At 34.4% G+C, this 17999-nt stretch overlaps 1 protein-coding gene across 2 annotated transcripts; it reads right to left on the bottom strand.

Annotated features, from left to right (window-relative positions):
• Positions 1 to 230: 230 nt before the first annotated feature.
• On the bottom strand, positions 231 to 15672 carry LOC105147723 (alpha-2-macroglobulin-like protein 1). Of its 2 annotated transcripts, none has more exons than XM_011058933.2 (25): positions 15383 to 15672; positions 14489 to 14661; positions 11765 to 12006; positions 11082 to 11198; positions 10840 to 11006; positions 10656 to 10764; positions 10077 to 10310; positions 9418 to 9660; positions 8378 to 8709; positions 7850 to 8211; positions 7542 to 7693; positions 7297 to 7456; positions 6923 to 7067; positions 6468 to 6696; positions 5994 to 6199; positions 5158 to 5507; positions 4821 to 5065; positions 4512 to 4763; positions 3739 to 4131; positions 3325 to 3559; positions 3073 to 3245; positions 2440 to 2824; positions 1801 to 2142; positions 1038 to 1262; positions 231 to 945 (listed from the first exon to the last, which is right to left on the bottom strand). In XM_011058933.2, the coding sequence occupies exons 1-25, from the start codon at positions 15469 to 15471 to the stop codon at positions 746 to 748; spliced, it is 5760 nt and encodes a 1919-aa protein (XP_011057235.1). In that variant the 5' UTR covers positions 15472 to 15672; the 3' UTR covers positions 231 to 745. The 2 variants fall into 2 exon arrangements, with proteins under 2 accessions (XP_011057235.1, XP_011057236.1); XM_011058934.2 differs by having other exon boundaries at positions 2632 to 2824.
• Between the last annotated feature and the right edge of the window lie 2327 nt (positions 15673 to 17999).

The raw sequence follows: 17999 nt of genomic DNA, 5'->3' as shown, positions 1-17999 counted from the left end.
TTTCTTGGCTCTCCGGAATTAAATTTGCACAGTCGAGTCTATCTAAGAAAATATAATTTTCAAATGTTTAGAAAAATTACACAAGCTAATTCATTCACAAGCTAATCAAAAAATTGATGTATTATTACTCACCTTAAACACATAGCTTAAACATAGCTCGCACATTAAAATCGGTGATGGAAAATACGACACTAAAGATTAACATTTCATGGATTCATTGAATTACCCAATTATTATATCATAAATCGCTGCGCTTTATTTACAGTTTATTGTTAACTTGTAAATTATTTGCTATTCACAATTACGAGAATTAAACGATATAACGCAATATAATCGATATAACGCGACTTTCGCTGTAAAAATGACACTTTATTCTATTAGATATTATGTTTTCTCATCGCACACTCTTAACATAGAATATATGATGTCGAGATATGTGTACGGTGGGAGATGCAGAAGAGTGATTTGCGATGAAAGTTTAGAGTGTATTCGACTACATATCCTGTGTAAAATTTACTTTCAAATTAAATACAGGAGACGTGCTAAAATTAATGAATCAAATTGCAACGATGAATTTCTTGATTCAAATCAAGAGAAATCTTATTCTAGTTCAAGTAATTTAATTTTTGTATATGTATGGCTGAAAACGATTAAGTTTTTGCTTCTCGATTGAGTTTCGCTTATACAATACATGACGTGTTTTGTTATTTCTGTATTTAGTATATTCTCAGCGGAACACCGAAGATCAGTCAGCCGTAGGAAGATTAAGAAATGCGCTATTATCTTGATTCGCACACGTTGCTCGAGCGTCCGTTATCTCACGTGGAACACCACCAATCGATGGTAATCCGTATATAGAAACCTGTTCGTCTAAGACGTATCGATTATGCGAGCGCTTAGCAAACTCGCCGTCCTCGAAGTGCATCAGCAGTGCTAGACTTCCAGCTATAATATAATTCAAATTATAAATGATAATAATGAATATATAATGACGATAGTATATAGTTGTTCTTAATTATGCTCAGTTGTATACTTACGGTTATCTAAAGGCGGGCAAGAACAATTGGATCTTAAGACAAATGCGATCATCGAATGCAGGCGTGTGACTTCGTGCGATGATTGCATATCTAATAGAAGCCTTGCTTTACGTAATCGTCTGATTGCCGCCTTTACGACGCTACTGGCGGAGCAATAAAGATCGTTAATATTCGACGGTAATTCGTCGGCGCATGCAGGGCAGGACTCGTTCAAACCAAGAGGTGCTGAAATAAAAAAAATTATTCGAGTACCGGTTATATATTATATATAAACGGAAAAGATTAATTTTACTTATTAAGAGCATTTCTAATTTGAAAAAAATATAAACTGAATAATTGAAACAAGTACATAGCACACATGGAAAAAAAAATTAATTGAGTGGGACAGCAAACTTATAACTTACTGCGCGAATTCAATATCTGTAACTAAGAAGATTTGATGGTTTAACAAATCGCTAATATTATTCAGCTGTTAACTTTGCTACTTTAACATAGAAAATTAACTGTCTGTATATTATGATTATAGATTTGCTGAATCAGTGAAGTTTTCAGCTGTTTTTTTTTCCGTGGTACTTTGTCTAAGGGACGTTCTGGAAACATTTTTTAGGTTGTAGAAATATCTTCTGGATGTCTTTAGGACATCCCTTGAAAGTCTATGCTGTATGAGAGGGCTATGTTTGTATATACAAGATCCAATTTCTCTGAATGAGAAAAAATCAAAATGGTTTCCATTTTGAGTAATTTTTACGTCTAATTTACGTACGTAATGTTTCGTTGTTGTTCAGATCTGTTTCTATTTTCTGATCGGTTTCATTAGTCATGTTTGATAGAGGATTGTCGTCAAAATGTATGATATCGGGTTTGACAGAAACCGGTACAGGTCCTTCGATACCCTCAGGAGTCGCTAGTTCGTGATCAACCACAACGAAGAGCGGATTTCTGTCGAAATCTGTCGCAAAATCTTGGCCCTGTCTGTTAAAAGTTAAGAACGGTGCCTCCATGTCCTCGAGATCTATGCTAGGTGGTCCGAGCCTGTCGAACACGGGATTCAGATTGATGTCCGGTTCGTCTGGCGTTTGGCCGCTTCCAGCTTCTCTTTGTGGTACTGAGAAATTTGGAAAATTTAGAAAATTACGAAGAAGATATGATACAAGAAAAAGAAAGAGATTTATCCCGAAAATAACGAGAATAATTTAGTTAAACATTTCGAACTTATATTTATACGCAATTGAACATAATTTCTTAAAATATGCTTCTACTGGAAATGCGCACTGGAAGCATACTTTAATACATTTGAATTTAATCGTGTAAATGTATAAGTTCAATAGAAGATTTTCATAATACAAATCGTTCTCATTACTCTCGAGCTATGTACGTAATATTCATTAACTATCCATATTACCAGACTCGACGCCGTTATTGTTGGCTGCGCTAACATTCGTAACGGTATTGATATCGTCACTATTTACTTTAGGATTGGAATTGTCTACCGGTGAAATATCCTCGCTTCTAGACTGTATGCCGGTTACCGATTTCTCATTTGTTACTTTGTCACGGAGTTGCTTGACCAGATCAGAGTTCTGAGTCGCGTTACCTATCTGCTCTACAGTTCCGTTTCGATCGTTCGGAATTTCAGCTGTTTTCTCGATTATATCCTCTTCTTTTTCCACAGTATCCTTCTTCGCGGTGTCCTTGCCCATTTCCTGTACCTCTATCGGCACCGGATTGGGAACCTCGACTTCTTCACTCGGAGTAGCACTGCTGCAAGTCGCCGCAAAACTGTAGCTCTGAAAAATATATAATGCAAATATATTATAAAATATGTATATTTACATTTATATTTTAGATATTTAATGAATTATGAACAACGGTAAACACTAACAGTAACATTACATCAATATTAAATGTTCCCACTCAACAATATAAATATAATATATAACGCACGTTGTACATAATAGTTATAGCGTTGATTAGAAAATTAAGAAATTATATCATTGTTAGTTGGTATTTATTGAGAATATTCTTGTAAACTTACGCTAGATATCGTCAACTCCTGTTGGTAGTAATCGTAAAGTTTTACATTTGCTGGTTCAAGTCTGTCCACAATATTTTCTCTGGTCACCGTAAACGATATACAGGTCTTTTGGTTGATTAATTTGTCGAAATAAATGGTGACGATACCGCGGTCATCCTCGAAACGTTTCACTTCTACAAATATTTGTGTCACACAAGGGAATAAATTTTATCCATTAGTATCTCTTAATATATTTTTTAATTGCACACTCACTTGTGGCTGGATCTTCCAATAGAGAATGAAGGCTCGTACGATCCGGGACGTATCCGCTTACCATATTGATCTCTAGTAATGCCATATTACTTTCCCCATCTGCCATTTTATATCGCGTGCAAATTGTAATTTTTTGCCTCGAACATTCATCTAGCCACGTTGCGGGAGCTGCGTTAACTGAGAGATCAAAAGCTTCAGAGCCGGTCGCATGTGCAACATTGTACTTTATATTGCTCTGAAAATAATTATGAGTAGAAATTAGATCAATATAAATAAGTCAAGTAAGAGAAGAGAAGGGGAGGGGGGGGGGAATTCTTTTCTCGATCAAATTCTTTATACTTATACGAATTTATAGTTTAATAAACGAATATCGAATATTTTATTATAAAATTCTATGAAAAAATTTAAAGCTACCTGTACTAAGACGCAGCCTTCACCCTCGGCAAAGATCTCGACTATCGTTGGTATGACGGGCAGACGAATCTGCGTGAGGACCATACGATTATCGTTATACATTCTATACACCTGGTCCACCTCACCAGCGGTCACGAGCACCGAAAGGTCTGTTGTGTTGCTCGACATCGCAGCGGCGTACTTTGTGAGCGCCTCCAGGCCAAGCACAGTGTCCTGTGTAGATGTGAAACCACCTTCTGCATTGCGTTGTTTCGACATCCAACGGACTGCCTTCAACGCCTCGACCATGTTCGTCTCGCCGCCTAACTTCACCAAAGACAGCACAGCATATGCTGTCATTTCGATACTCAGTCCTAGCGATGGTTTATGTTTATCCTCCCACCAGAGAAGATCCTAGCAAATGAAAATTTATCATGAAGATTACACTGATTGAGATTTATCTTATATATTTTCATTAATGTAAACTCGACTACAGCAACAGATTTAGGGCCGAACTGAAAATTTTTGTATTTTAATTTTTGTACAATGATTGATACAATCCTGTACTATGAAATTTTTAATCATAGATAAAAAAACTTTGAATCTTTCTCTATCAATCACTATAGGCGAAAGTTCACTTGCATTCTGTATAATAGGTCACCTTCAAATAGGTCACTTTAAAACTAGCTTTGTCCAAAACTTGGCTTGCGAGCTAAGTTTTTTTGGACCTGCTTCTAAACTTAGATCTAGTTGAGGGTTGAGAGTAAAATTAGAGTAAATTTTGTTATTCATACATTGTTCCGCGTTGCACGTTTCATAAGCAATTTCATGCTGTTGTTCGCTTTTGGATGTTCTAATAACGTTAAGGCATAAGTGGATAAAGCTGCCGTGTACGTTGTACCGCCGTCATTCTCCATTCCTTTCTCCAGGCAATGTAGAGCGTTATTAATGAGTGATGCTGTTAATGGCACACCCGATTCTAAGAGCGAGATCAGAATGTAAGCCGTTAATGCCGAGGAAGAAGTATCGTCATCTTGCAGACCGCCCTGTAAACACATTTAAATGTCACTTTGAAGAAAGATTTAATGCTGCGTATGTAATACCTTCATATCTTTGTGGAATACTCTGCCAATCACAGGGAAGCATCCATTTTCCAATTGTTTCTTCACCATCCATTTTACAGAAATTTTGAGATCTCGTTCATCGATATGAATTATATTCTTCGCTTGAGCAAAGGATTTGATCACGAATGCGGTGAGCCAAATCGAGCTACCATCCTCTGAACTTTCCGGACCGAACGCGGAATACGAACCGTCCGGATGTCTATATATTAATTCGCGCTGATATCCTGTATCGCACAATCAAATATAACAACCTCAAATATAACAAAAAAATCTTTTCTTAATCTCTAATTAAAATCAAATTAAAATCAAATAGCACCTTTCTCCATATTTTTGATCGCTTTTGCTCTTAGCTCCGGATTGTCAATTCCAGAAGCGTCCAAGTAGCCAATAACATGGATATTAGGAACAAAGAGAATCATATTTTGCTCGCCGCATCCCATCGGCAAACGAACGAGCTTATCTAGATTCTCGAGAGCCGGACCTAGGATATCTCCTATCAGGGACACGTACGCTCTCGCGCTCTCGGGTACCAAATCGTTAGGTAGATCAAGATTCCAAGTTATGGTGGAATCATCGCTGAAGTCCTTCGGACAGATGAACGCAGATTTTGTCATTTCTACAGGAAATCCTTCCGGTAGTACTAGTATTGGTTTTACAATCACGTCTCTAAAAAGGGTGTATAAATTGCTAAATACTGTCGATGTTTAACTCATAATTTATAATTTCTAACATTTAAGTGATCAAAACTATGTTTAACAAGATCATATTTTCCTCCTTTTGATGAAAAATGAAAAATTTTTATAGAAAATAATAAGACAAAAACGAACAAAATTAAGACTATGTATAAAATAATTTACTTTAATAAAAATATATTGAGATGAAACATGTTTTGACTTGAACTGAAATATGGAGTATTAAATGATAGATATCCTATTATTTTATACATTTTAATCTTGCGCTGTTTTTTGCTTTATTATCTCTATATTGTTTTGCGAATACGTGATATGATCCAAAATTATACTCAAATCAACTTTCTTTAAAAAAAAAAAGAAATTCCGGATTTTCATATATAATTTCGACGAATAAATGTATTTACTGAATTGTTAAATAGTAATTGCAAACAGAAATATTCAAATATTGAGATCCATTTACCGTGTATATACAAGCACTTCCGGGCCGCATGGCTCGGCATAATCCGAATCGATCGAAGCGGAAACCGTGATATTAACATCGCCGAGAACTCGAGGTCTGAGAATATATTCGTGCACTACACTATCTCGTGGTTTTACACAGAACGAAGCGACTGCGTGCGACAGATGCAAGTCGAGCCCCGTTGCATCTTCCAACTTAATCTTGACCTGCGAAAACCATCGCTCAATCAATTATAACATATCGGTCGGTTATTGTAAATGCGATTTAATGTGCAATGAATATCTCTCAATTATTCAATATGAAAGATCGTATAATATATGTAAAGGTATATTTTAATTCTATATGTATCTACGTTAATAATCGATTTGTGTGTATTTTATTATTTTTGTAATAATCTCTGAATTTTATTAAAATTTCATTAGGAATGTCGAATGATAGTAGAACACAAGAATGAAATGAATGTCAAAAACTTACCGGTAAACTGTGTTGCATGTAATTAAACAAGGAAACTTTCATGCGCAACATTTCTCCGCGTTTCACACTGTATGGTAAGCTATAATCGAGGAAAAACGGTTGGAATCCCGTGATGGTGGTTGGTGGTGCTATTCCGAGACCGTGTGTAGGTGAAACACATGCAGTGTATCCGATCCAATCAGTAATGGTATGAGGCAGAGTACGTTCTATCGTCACTTTGCCTTCTTTTCTATAAAAAATAAAGGAAAAAAGCATATATGAAACAATATGAATCAAACAAACGGAAACTGAAAATGCTTTCTTATTTAATTGTTAAAAAGTGTAAGAATAACTTGCTAATGTATCCTATGTATATTTCAAAACGAGAAAATGAAATAAAATTTAAAACTTAACCGGAGACAATTACAACGGAATTGTTTTTGATTAATGATAAATATATTCTGTTAAATATGTACCCTGTTGGCACTAATTCCCACAGCCACGTTTCAGGGAAGTAAGATCTGAGAGGAGGTTGGTCGGATGCTTGATCCACGTATCCTTGCTCGGGACCCACGTTTAATAATGGATACGCCATAGGCAATGTCTTCGCTTTAAACATTCCTATCGAAATAATGTGTCTAATAAATATATAATATAATAAATATAGTTTAAAAAAAGATAACCGAACACAAGTCATTATGACATCAAAATGGCTTCAAAATTACTAAAAGTCACTTTTCAATCAGTAATGATTCCTTTTAACATCATTCATTTTATGTTATCGTGACTTGTTGTTCTGCTTGGATAAAATCTATCTATCTATGAACAAGCAATTTTTCTGGAAACGCACCAGCATCCGTTTCCAAGTCTGCAGATGCTGAGAAGAAAGGAATTGCAGGGGTTGGAATCCTAGGAGCTTTCACGTTCATGCTTCTACCTCTACCTCTACGAAGTTGAAGACAGGGCCGTGTTTCAAGTATCAAATCGCTCATCACGACAGCTCCGAAGTCCTGAAATACGGGGCAAGATCCAATGGACATATAATTACCTTTCTTACAATCTTAGAATTTATTTACATTTCCAGAAAGTTCTCACATCGAACGCCTGTATGGCATCTACGTAATTCACAAGTCCGCCATTGTACACCGTTCTTCTTCTCCTTTTACGCTCCCACGAGGGTGATTCTTCAAATGCGGGCATTGGTAAATGATCGAATTCTGTGTTAATTGTTTCTTCGGGCGTTGCAGCTGCAAGAATTTATATGTCGAATTACACAAACTGGTTTACATTAACTGGATATCCTCGTAACTTAAAAATTCAACAAAAATACTTCAAGAGAAGAATAAAGAATTAATCTAACATTATTTTTTTTTATTGTCTGTATCGCTACGTATCTTACATACCTTTACAATGAGTCCACGTCCAAATAGGACGCGGCTCCGGTTCGATATGGAATCTCTTCATCTGCGCAAAAGTCTGATCAGCGTCAATCAGGTTTGCTTTGGCTCCTGCTAAGAAACGAGTTGACTTGTCGACTGCTGAAATGCCGCAGAGAGACCAGGGGGCAGCTTCCACGTGGTATTGAGTAGCTGTTCCCGGGGTTTGAGCGTCGGTGTGCCAGGCGGTCTTTACTTTATTCTCGAAACAGTGTCCCACTTTGATGGAATACGTGGTAGCAACAATCTCACCATCCGAACGAACGTAGTATAACAACAATTCAGAGACAGGTGCCATAGACGGAGTGATCTTGACGCTGAGAGGGAATCTTGAGAAACAAGAAATCAACGTCAGAAATTTTGAAATTTACGATTCTATACTTTTATTTTTTTAAATAAATAAAAAAATTCAAAAGTACACATTCAAAGGTTTTTAAAAGTAAATGTGAAGTGAAAAGAATCTATGGAAATGTACTTTGCCAAGTGGAATATTACCTGTGAGCAATTGTACCCTGATCTGTTTTATTTCCTGGTGATTCGACGGCACCTAACAAGTTCCGGAATTCCGAGTAATTCAAAACCGTATCTCTAGTAGGTCGGTGTTTCACATGACCGTATATTAACAGGTCCCCCTTAGAATTGATCGAGTAATGGAAGGAAATGGACTCGTTGGTTTTACTTTTTGCCGGCACCGTATACATGACATTGAATGAGTATTTTTCGCCACAAACAATCGGTTGATAACCTCGGGCTACTGCTAAATAGCTGTCTGACGGTGAATACCAAGGATTCACTTCAATATGTGCTGATGGTTGATCCATGAAAACCTAATTGCGATTTATAATAAACAGGATTGGGTAGTGCTACATTAAAAAGTTAATAGTAAAGTTTAATTAATTTTAACTTAACTTAGTGTTACATTTTAGAGTCTTAATTTTTTAACTTAATTTAGTTATATTTTATCGATAACTATTAATTTTTAATTTGATTTGTTTGAAGTTAATCCTTAGATACAATTACGAAGGGGTAATGAGTATATAATTTCGTAACTTTATGTCTTTTATATCATGTAATCGTTAGTTGTAAACAACAAAAAAATCAGTGATTCTTTAATATATATTATATTAGAAAGGAAAAAATTATGTAAAACGATAACATTTTTTTCTTTTTCTTTTTTTTTGGTTGTTTCTTCGAATCAAATTTAACTTTTAACTTTTTAATTACTTTTTGTTAATTAACTTAATTTCTAATTCAATTAATTGCATTATTAATTGAATTACTTTAAGTAAGTTAAATTTTTAAAGTCATTAGCTTCAACTTAACTTAGTTAACTTATTCAGCCTTGACGATAGATTCGCAAATGCGACTTGATGCTTATACAAAGTGTTTTAAAATATATTCAAAAATTGTGTCTCCATCTTTTCTTTTAGAATAAATCGTCTTTAAATTAATCAAATAAATTATTAAAAGTAATTAAAGATAAAGTATTTTGTTTAAATCTCTTTTCTTAAATATGTAATGACTGTTCAACGTACTCGCCAACGCGTGTCCGGCGAATAGTATTTCGTAGGATAGTCGATACCAGTCGCGACGAAACTCAGCAGGACGATATTTCTGTGCGGTGGTGGTACGACAAAGTCAACAAAACCATCAGACGAAGATGTGAAGTTGCGGCATTCAACTACCACGCGAAGCCACTCGTCCTTACCGCGTACTCGTACGCAGAGTTGGATCTTCTCGTGCGGTGCCGGGGTATTGTCATGCCGCGAGACGCGTAACTGTAAAAGAGATTTATTTCGAATTCCGCAAAAAGCATACTTTTATTTAGCTCCAGAGAAAAGTAGAAATCCTGAGAAATAAAAAGAATAAAATAAATTTAAATTTCAAATGAGCCAATTAGATGACTGATAATACAAATTTCATTCACTATACAAAAGACATAAAAACACACGAAACGTCTCAAACTTCACTTATTATTAGTCCTCTTCAGTCATGAATAATTATAAAATTAACGGGTGTTTTTAAAGTGAATAATATTTGTAATATCCGTCATCTAATGTTTAATATTTGGCTTTGTTTTATTTTTTTTAATTCTTTGTATATAGCGAATATTTAAGTAATTTTGAATCCTGATAAACTTATAAGTCGTCTGATAAGTACGCAAGAAATTGAAACGATTATTTGTAATAACTACCTTTCCATGATATGGCAAGCCCAGTTTAAAGTATTTTGGTGTGTACGGCAGAAACTCCAGTTTTAAGGCCTGATGCACGACCACAGTTCGGCTAATGCTTGTTTCTACTATGCCAGTACCAGTCTCAGTAAAGTTAGCTATGAGGACGATGTTATTTGGTGCCACTTTCCATTGAGCGAGTCCGAGTACCGCGCCCGATAATACAAATTCGGTGCAACCATCCGGCGAATCCAGCTGTAACAATCAGCTAATTTTAAATCTCGCGGGACATCGAATCTCTCATATCGCACTATGTCTATAAAATATTGAATTAAATAAGATAAATGATTCTGTTTTCAAAATGAATTTTAGTATCAAATAGGTAATATTTATATATGCAAATTTGGATATGAATATTATAATTTCACATTTCGACCGAAACTAAGATTATTTTTTTTATTTGATTTATTTCATCGATTTAATTTCTACTTATAATTGTAAAATATTGAAGTTTGATTTTTATAAAGACACGATTGGAATCGTTTAAGTAACAGATTTTCTAAAAAGATAAAATAAACATTAATGTCGAAAGTTACTGACCTCCGTTTCGTAATGTATTTCTGGGAGATTGGGTTTCCTTCTCCATGTCGGTATTTGAGGCGTCGATTTTAAAAGCAATTTTCCTTTGACCGGCTTGCCATAACTGTATCTATAATAAAACAGTGTCATGCAGATACGCTTCAGCAAATGCTTCAATTTGCTGATTGACAAAATGATCATTTACTTTGCGCATATGTTCCACGTAACATTCTCCGCATCCGCGAGAATGTATCCCGGTGAAGTTATGGTCACTTGAAATCTCGGAAGAACGTATTTCTTCACTTCGAATACGGTTGTATGGATTAATTGCGGTTGCGATCTTCTCTTCTCCACTTTAATCTTCCAGGTACCCTGTAGCATAAACAGCATCCTTAGCATTATCGTTATCGTACTCTCGTTATGTGTTCTCGTTTAGGATCACATTACCGGGCTTGGTTCCGGAGATAGACCGAATTTTAATTGCGCCATTCCATTTTCAGTACTGACATTGGCCCACTGCGCCACTCGCACCTCGGATGGATTCTCAATCCATACTTTAGGTATCTAGAAAGACAAGCTCCATATTATTAAATGAGACCTCTTCTCTTCTTTCCAGCCGATTCTATTATTAGAACTCTGTATGAATAAATTGTCCCTTCTTAGAGAACATATATATTACGAGGGTCATATCGAAAGTAATGCAACAATTTTTAAATTAATTTTTGGTTATTGAAATATCGAGTATATCATCTTAATATATAATTATATTATCTTAATCTTTTGTTTATTTTTCTTCATAATCCCGACTTTTTTGTATACATTTTTTTCATTTTGAAAGTTTAAATATTTCTTTGTAGTGTAAAACTTCGTTCCATCAACTATTTACTTATAAAGTTTTATACTATAAATAAATATTGAAGCTTCTAGAAAAAAAAAACATTTCCAAAAAATTGAATTATTTAAAAAAACAAAAGTCGGTAAAGATTAAGATGATATATCTGATTTTTCAATAATAAAAAATCCTAACTTATAAAAAAATATTGGCCATTATTTTCTGTATGATCCTCGTATGTTATTACTTTACGTAGTTACGATTGGACTAATACTTATGTTAGTAACGAGTAACGAACCGTTTTCTTCCAAGGCTTCAAGTCGTGCTTGAGTATAAGGATTCTAATGTTCACATCTTGCCCAGGTTTATAGACAGGCTTATCTGTCTCGACGAACGTGATTAGGGAATCGTGCTCGATATAAACTTCTTTTTCCGTTTCCACGACATAGTCGGGATATTTGTCGAATTTTATCTTCAATCGTAGTCGTCCGTTGAAGTATTTCGTGAAAGGTACTGCCAGTTCCAGACATGTTTCTATTCCTATAGTAAACGTTAACAAAACCAATGGCTGAATTTACTTCCTTCTATTTTTCAACTACTTGAGCAATGAAAAAAAGAAGAATAAAATATTTAATGACAGTCGCAATAGTTAATAGTATAAGGATAATAGCATGTATAAATTGCGTAAGTTGATTTGCTTAATTAATCATGTTGTCGACAATCGCGATTGAATTATACGTCGACGCAATTTGAATTGTAATTCGAATTAAAATAATCAAGTTTAGGGAGAATATTTTTAATAAAATAAAAAATAGTTTATTTTTATTATCTAATACGGACGCTTAAATATAAAAATATGAACAGTTATATAAATAACACCGCAAAATTGAACTATTTCGCTAACGCAAGTACAGCAAGTCTAAGATATCTTGAAAGGCAAAGAAAAGATATTTATTATCAAAATATTTTAGATGACTTTAGAATACACTTTAGATTACTTTACAACAAAGAATCTTCGTTCTGTAATTTACTTCAAGTTTACTAATCATATATATTTTTTAGCGATTCATCGACAAATCATTCCGCGCGTCTGCGGAATCAATCATAAACGTACGATAAACTCGGACCTTGATCAAGTCCTATACTTGTTGTGCATCCCGTGAATAACAATGCAGATGGGTTTCCCATGTGATCCCGAGCGATTGCTTATTTCCCCTTCGGAGAGAGACTCGGCTCATTTAGCTCCCCCGCAGGAAGCGGCGACAATTTCAATTTATGATTTGTTTAAAGCGTCCGATTCGAGCTGCGAGGGAAGAAGGAGGAGAGACCGGGATGCGATTCAGAAGCGTAGTCAAAGGCCCGAAAATAAATTCTCCATTAAACTTTCTCATGACCGTAAATTTATTTATAGTGCCAAATTTAGAACCCCACTCGAACCTGTGCAACCTCATCACGTATTCACAATTTTGGGCAGAAATATTTCGATAATCTCGAGTATCATCGATCTGTAATCTCGACAAACTTGAATATCTTTGACGAAAGGTAGAGTGAAAGTTTGAATTATCAGTTCTTCATTATCCGTTTTTTAAAGATTGGTTTGGCCATTATTCGATATCGCATTTTCTTTTGTTATGCCCATTGCTACGTCCCTGAATTCAACACAGGAATCCACGCGTATTTTCGACGATTATGCGTTATCGCGTCGCGTGCGCAATAACACATCGAGTCGTATTCGGATATTCGATTATCCTCAGGCGTAAATTCGCCATCGCGAGTCTCTGTATCTGAGGAAGAGAACGTATAAGTTCAGAGATCGTAAGATATAAAAAACCAAAAAGTGTGAAAAACAATCTTTATCTCTAAAAACTCTAAAAACTCAGGTTTTCAAATTCAAAATTGTATCTTCACATTTTGCCAATTCTCTATACAAGGAGATAAATTGAACAATCTTTTTACTTTACAAGATTAATAAAAATATTCTGATAATTTTTGCTGAATTTATGATGAACTTTATTTGCCTAGAAGTGAAAATATGGGAGGTGTAAAGTAAAAAAGTACATTACAATAGTAAATCTATTCAAGTCATTATTACTCAAGTCACTGTTACAGTAAAATAAATCTATTCTCAAGACTATAAACTCAAACAACTGTCAAGACTTGTATTTTTTACCATACAGTAAAATAAATTTTGTCAGAGCTAAGGTAAAAATATTCGTCGCTAAAGTAAATTTTATTGAGATGTTTAATTTATAGATTTATTTTACAAAATGTGAAAAGCATTTTATAATATAACTATATGACGATCATTCATTTACTAGAAAAATTAAGTATTTTACATAAGTGGATGTCTGTCCCTATATAGACTTGCCAATTCCATAAAATTTGCTAGAATTCTAGCGCATATTACTTGACATTTGTCCACCCAAAAAAAAAAATATTCTGCCGATAAGCGGGGAATTCCTCTTAGCATTTCCTCTAAGCAAAAAATCTTACATTAATCTTACATTAATCAGGTGCGTGTATTTATAACACGTATTCATCTATAAAAATGAGGACACATATACTATGATCAAAAATAAATTCCTCTATAAAAAATTCTATAATAACTCAAATAGCCCTTTGAAATAAGAAGATGTACAAAATACTAGCAGCACGTTTATTTATTAGAAGAAGTTTGTCATTTACGTGCTACCATAATACGCGTGCATGCCAGTACATATAAAACATTCTTCTAGTATTGAGAGGATTGCAATCCTAAATACCAGTACTTTATGATTATATAAAAAATTCCTTTACTTTGTAGCGTATCCTCTTGAGGTATATATATATATATATATAAATGGAAAATCCTCTGATATTAACACGGAACCACTAAATGGCAGAATATTTTTTTGGGTGTCTTTATGTATGTTTTGGGAACAATACCATGAAATCATTTGAGTCAGTTAAAACTGTCGAGCATTCGGAAATCGAATGACATTGTCAATTAATTGTAGAATTCGAGAAAGAAGAATATACTTGCCTGTTTTAACGATGCCACTTGTCCTGGTTAATACCTCATCTTCCGCGCTCGTACCCGCTGGAGATAGCAATTCCAGGATAACGTGTGCCGGCGGCTCGAGATTGTGCAGCGACAAACAACCGCTCTCGGTTTCGCCAGCCAAGAATCTCCTCGGTGCAGTGAATACATATCCTCTAAAAGAACAAGCCGGTTAAACCACAAGAGCGAGAAACATAATAAATATCGATTTCGCGAAAGAATTTTGCAAATAATTTCTTTTGCGATCAATTGGGAATCATAACTGCCTATAGATCACTAAAAAGTGTGATTTTTGTAATTATACCGAAGTAAAGAGAAAATCAAAATGATTTTGACATCATGAAAGTCAAAATGATAATCTTTGGTGCAAACACCAAACAAAATTTGACTATTTATTAATGTTAAGAATAAAAATTAAGTCTTTTTTATTTTTTGTTGAATTATGTGCGTTCCTTAGGTACTGCGATTAAAATTACTCGAACAATTCAAAGTTCCTCCATTCGTATTTACAAAACATCAAAGATAACATCAGAAGCCCACTTCACTTTAAGATTAATTTAACCAGATATTAATATTTATAGAATCCAGATATTAAATATCTCGAATAGAATCTCGCAATCTGTTATGTAGAACTGTCTTTAAAAGATCTATTTCATAGCTTAGCTTTCCTTAACGACATCTTATACTCTCAAGTTTATCACGAGGAAAAATCGATGTGGCTATTATTAAATTAATGCGCATCGCGAATATTATTCTCGGTCAGTCGATAACGGAGAATCTGCAAGAGAGTCCGATATCCGCGGGTAATCGATAAAAAGAATAATCGAGAGAAGGAACATTAGTTTCGCGAAATAGAATGCCAAGGGGTATCTTTACCGATTGGCAGTCGTGCCGGCTTCGCAGGGCCGAAAGCGCGGATAGAACAGGCAGAGAAATGCACAAGACACGATTAGCTTATACATCATTATCTGAGGATTCACACTGTTCGATTCACGCGTGTACTCGTGATTTGCGAGAAAATCTTAGATCGTCACAGGCATATTAACGAGAGGCACGCTTCGAGGCGCTTCCTCTTCCTCGCGAGAAAAACGTTTGAGAGAGCGGCAGGGGAACAACAGCCGACAGAGAGGCTGCAGACCGACTGAAGGCGCGATGTTCGTGCCGGCTACTTTTATCATTAACCCCTTGAGCCTGTGCAAAGAGAGGAGAAGGGTTACGAGCGCGGATTAAATCGCGAGAACCGTCCACGTCGCGTAGACCACCGACTGTGCGATTCTCACAATCAGTGTCCTTTTCTCGGAATGTTTACTACCTAGAAAATCTGCACGAAAATAATTCTGCAGAACGCTCAAATTATTTGCCAGAATGTCAACTTTTTACAGCGTTGCTCATTATAATTGCGGTTTCTATACGTTATTATTTTGATGGTTTAACAAAATTATTTCTAGATCTGTATCTGTAAACTTTTAGATATAATAAAATGAAATTTTTTTAATCTTAATACATATTTCTTTGAATAGTACTAATTAAACATTTATTTACAATATACAAATATTTATATTTATTCATTAAAAAAATGATAGTTAAATCAGATTAATGATTTTATACTATTGTGTAGGTTAATGTCCATGAAATGTCTATCATTTTTTTTGATAATTGTAGCGTTTATAGTAGCCATTGCGGCTCCAATTATAAAAAATGATAGACATCTCATGAAATTGCTGTCTTGTAATTTTTAATATGTAATTCGTTTGCACTATTTGCACTCCAATTTATTTTGAAGTTCAAAAAATTTACTAATTATATTTGAAATTTTAAACAAAAATACTGAAAAAATCTGAGAAAAATACTGAGAAAATCTGCGAACTGTTTTTCTTTTACAAGATTTCAGTAAACATGTTGTCTCTACGTCATCCTAAGAATTGCAGATTCACATCGCTTTTTCCTTATCCTTTCTCGTTCCAATGATGAGTTTCATTTCTTTGGAACTCTTCAGACTTTGAAAAAAATTAAAAAACGTCATTTTGAAAAAAAATTTACTTCCAACTTGCCTTGCTCGAGAATTTGCTTTTGACTCTCATTCTTCATAAAAGGTACGTTCTTTGAAAAAAAATAAAATAGAAAATAGTCTTATAAATAAAAAAACAAAAATGTCTCCCAGAGAGATTTCATAGATACCTGCGTTTAACTATGTTTCAACAATTTTTCTAACTTTAATTTCTAGGAAATAAATAATTAGCTGAGATTAATTGCTATCTTATTTACGTCAGTATAATAATAATAATAGAAATATACACGTGCCTTCCAAAAGATCCTCGCAAGCATATTCGTCTCCTGGCCTTGGGATCGTGTTTTGCTATGTCTAATGATAACGTGATGTGAAACTCCCGCGAGTGTTATTCCAGATTTTCCGACTATTCAACGTAACTCTCATAACTCTGATAACCCTCGCCGTATCGCCGAGACGTCGTGTCTGCGGGTTATCATACTCGAGTTTGCGTTCTCTCATGATCCCGGCTCTCTCATTCCTGGTACCGCTCGATTAAGCGTTTATTAGGAAATTAGACGGAAGTTGGAAGCGGAAAATCTGTGACACAGGAGCGTATACTTGTCTTGTTATAAATACATTGATCAACAAGTTTCAAATAAATCAACGAACAGGACCTGTCATTAAGATTGATAATGCAATTCCAGAAATATTTATTTTAAAAATAAATTAGGGAAACTGCAAGTTATTTAACTAAAATTACAAATAACTTACGTCACACAATACTTGTGTTTACGAATATTATTAATGTTATATGTACGTACGGAATGTAAAAAGAAGAAAAAATTTACGAGTACATAATCACTATAGATTCACGTTGCAGAAATGCTGATTATAGGAAAATGTAACCGCGCTATGTACTGATAAAATATAGAAACAATATTATATTGCGCTATCTCCGTTTCTTTCTCATATCGCGTATATGCAATTACATTTCGTATCCATACATTCAACCGTGGTATACGATATAATGTAATAATAAACTATGCAATAATAAATTAGTCTTCTTTTGACAAAATAATTTTCAAATTAAATAACGAATCATACATATGATAAATAATTGATCTTTATCGATTTATATCCCGACTAAAAAGAATGTGAGAGAGAGAATATTCTATCTACTTAGAATTTTATAATTAAAAATCTTATAATTTAAAAATACGTGTATGTGTGTATTTATAAGTGTGTGCGGTAACAGATTAAAAGATTTTCTTAACAGGTAATATAAGATTTTCCATAGCTGGATTAGTATATATTTTTGGAACTTAAATATTTAAAGTGGAATAAATATATGTTTAATATTTGGCAAAAGCAAAAAAGAAATTTTTAATACAATCTAATGCGAGAATAAAAAATAGATCTAGGGTGCGTTCCATTTGATGTTCGCAACGCTTGCGAGCATTATTTTATCCTTGTTGTATCAAATTAAATATTAAGCAAGGATAA

The sequence above is a fragment of the Acromyrmex echinatior genome, chromosome 18 (genome assembly GCF_024713525.1).
Source record: "Acromyrmex echinatior isolate Ae372 chromosome 18, ASM2471352v2, whole genome shotgun sequence".
In the NCBI taxonomy this organism is placed as follows: Eukaryota; Metazoa; Arthropoda; class Insecta; order Hymenoptera; family Formicidae; genus Acromyrmex; species Acromyrmex echinatior.
Note: the sequence above shows the minus strand (reverse complement) of the source record. Positions and strands in the feature narration are given on the sequence as shown.

What these genes read in the sequence shown, in the direction of transcription:
- LOC105147723 (XM_011058933.2), bottom strand. Translation starts at nt 15,471, where the DNA reads ATGATGTATAAGCTAATCGTGTCTTGTGCATTTCTCTGCCTGTTCTAT. An exon ending in GCCGGCACGACTGCCAATCG is followed by an intron (nt 14,662 to 15,382) that starts GTAAAGATACCC and finishes TTGTTCTTTTAG; the next exon opens with AGGATATGTATTCACTGCAC. An exon ending in TGGGAATTAGTGCCAACAGG is followed by an intron (nt 6,697 to 6,922) that starts GTACATATTTAA and finishes TATTTTTTATAG; the next exon opens with AAAAGAAGGCAAAGTGACGA.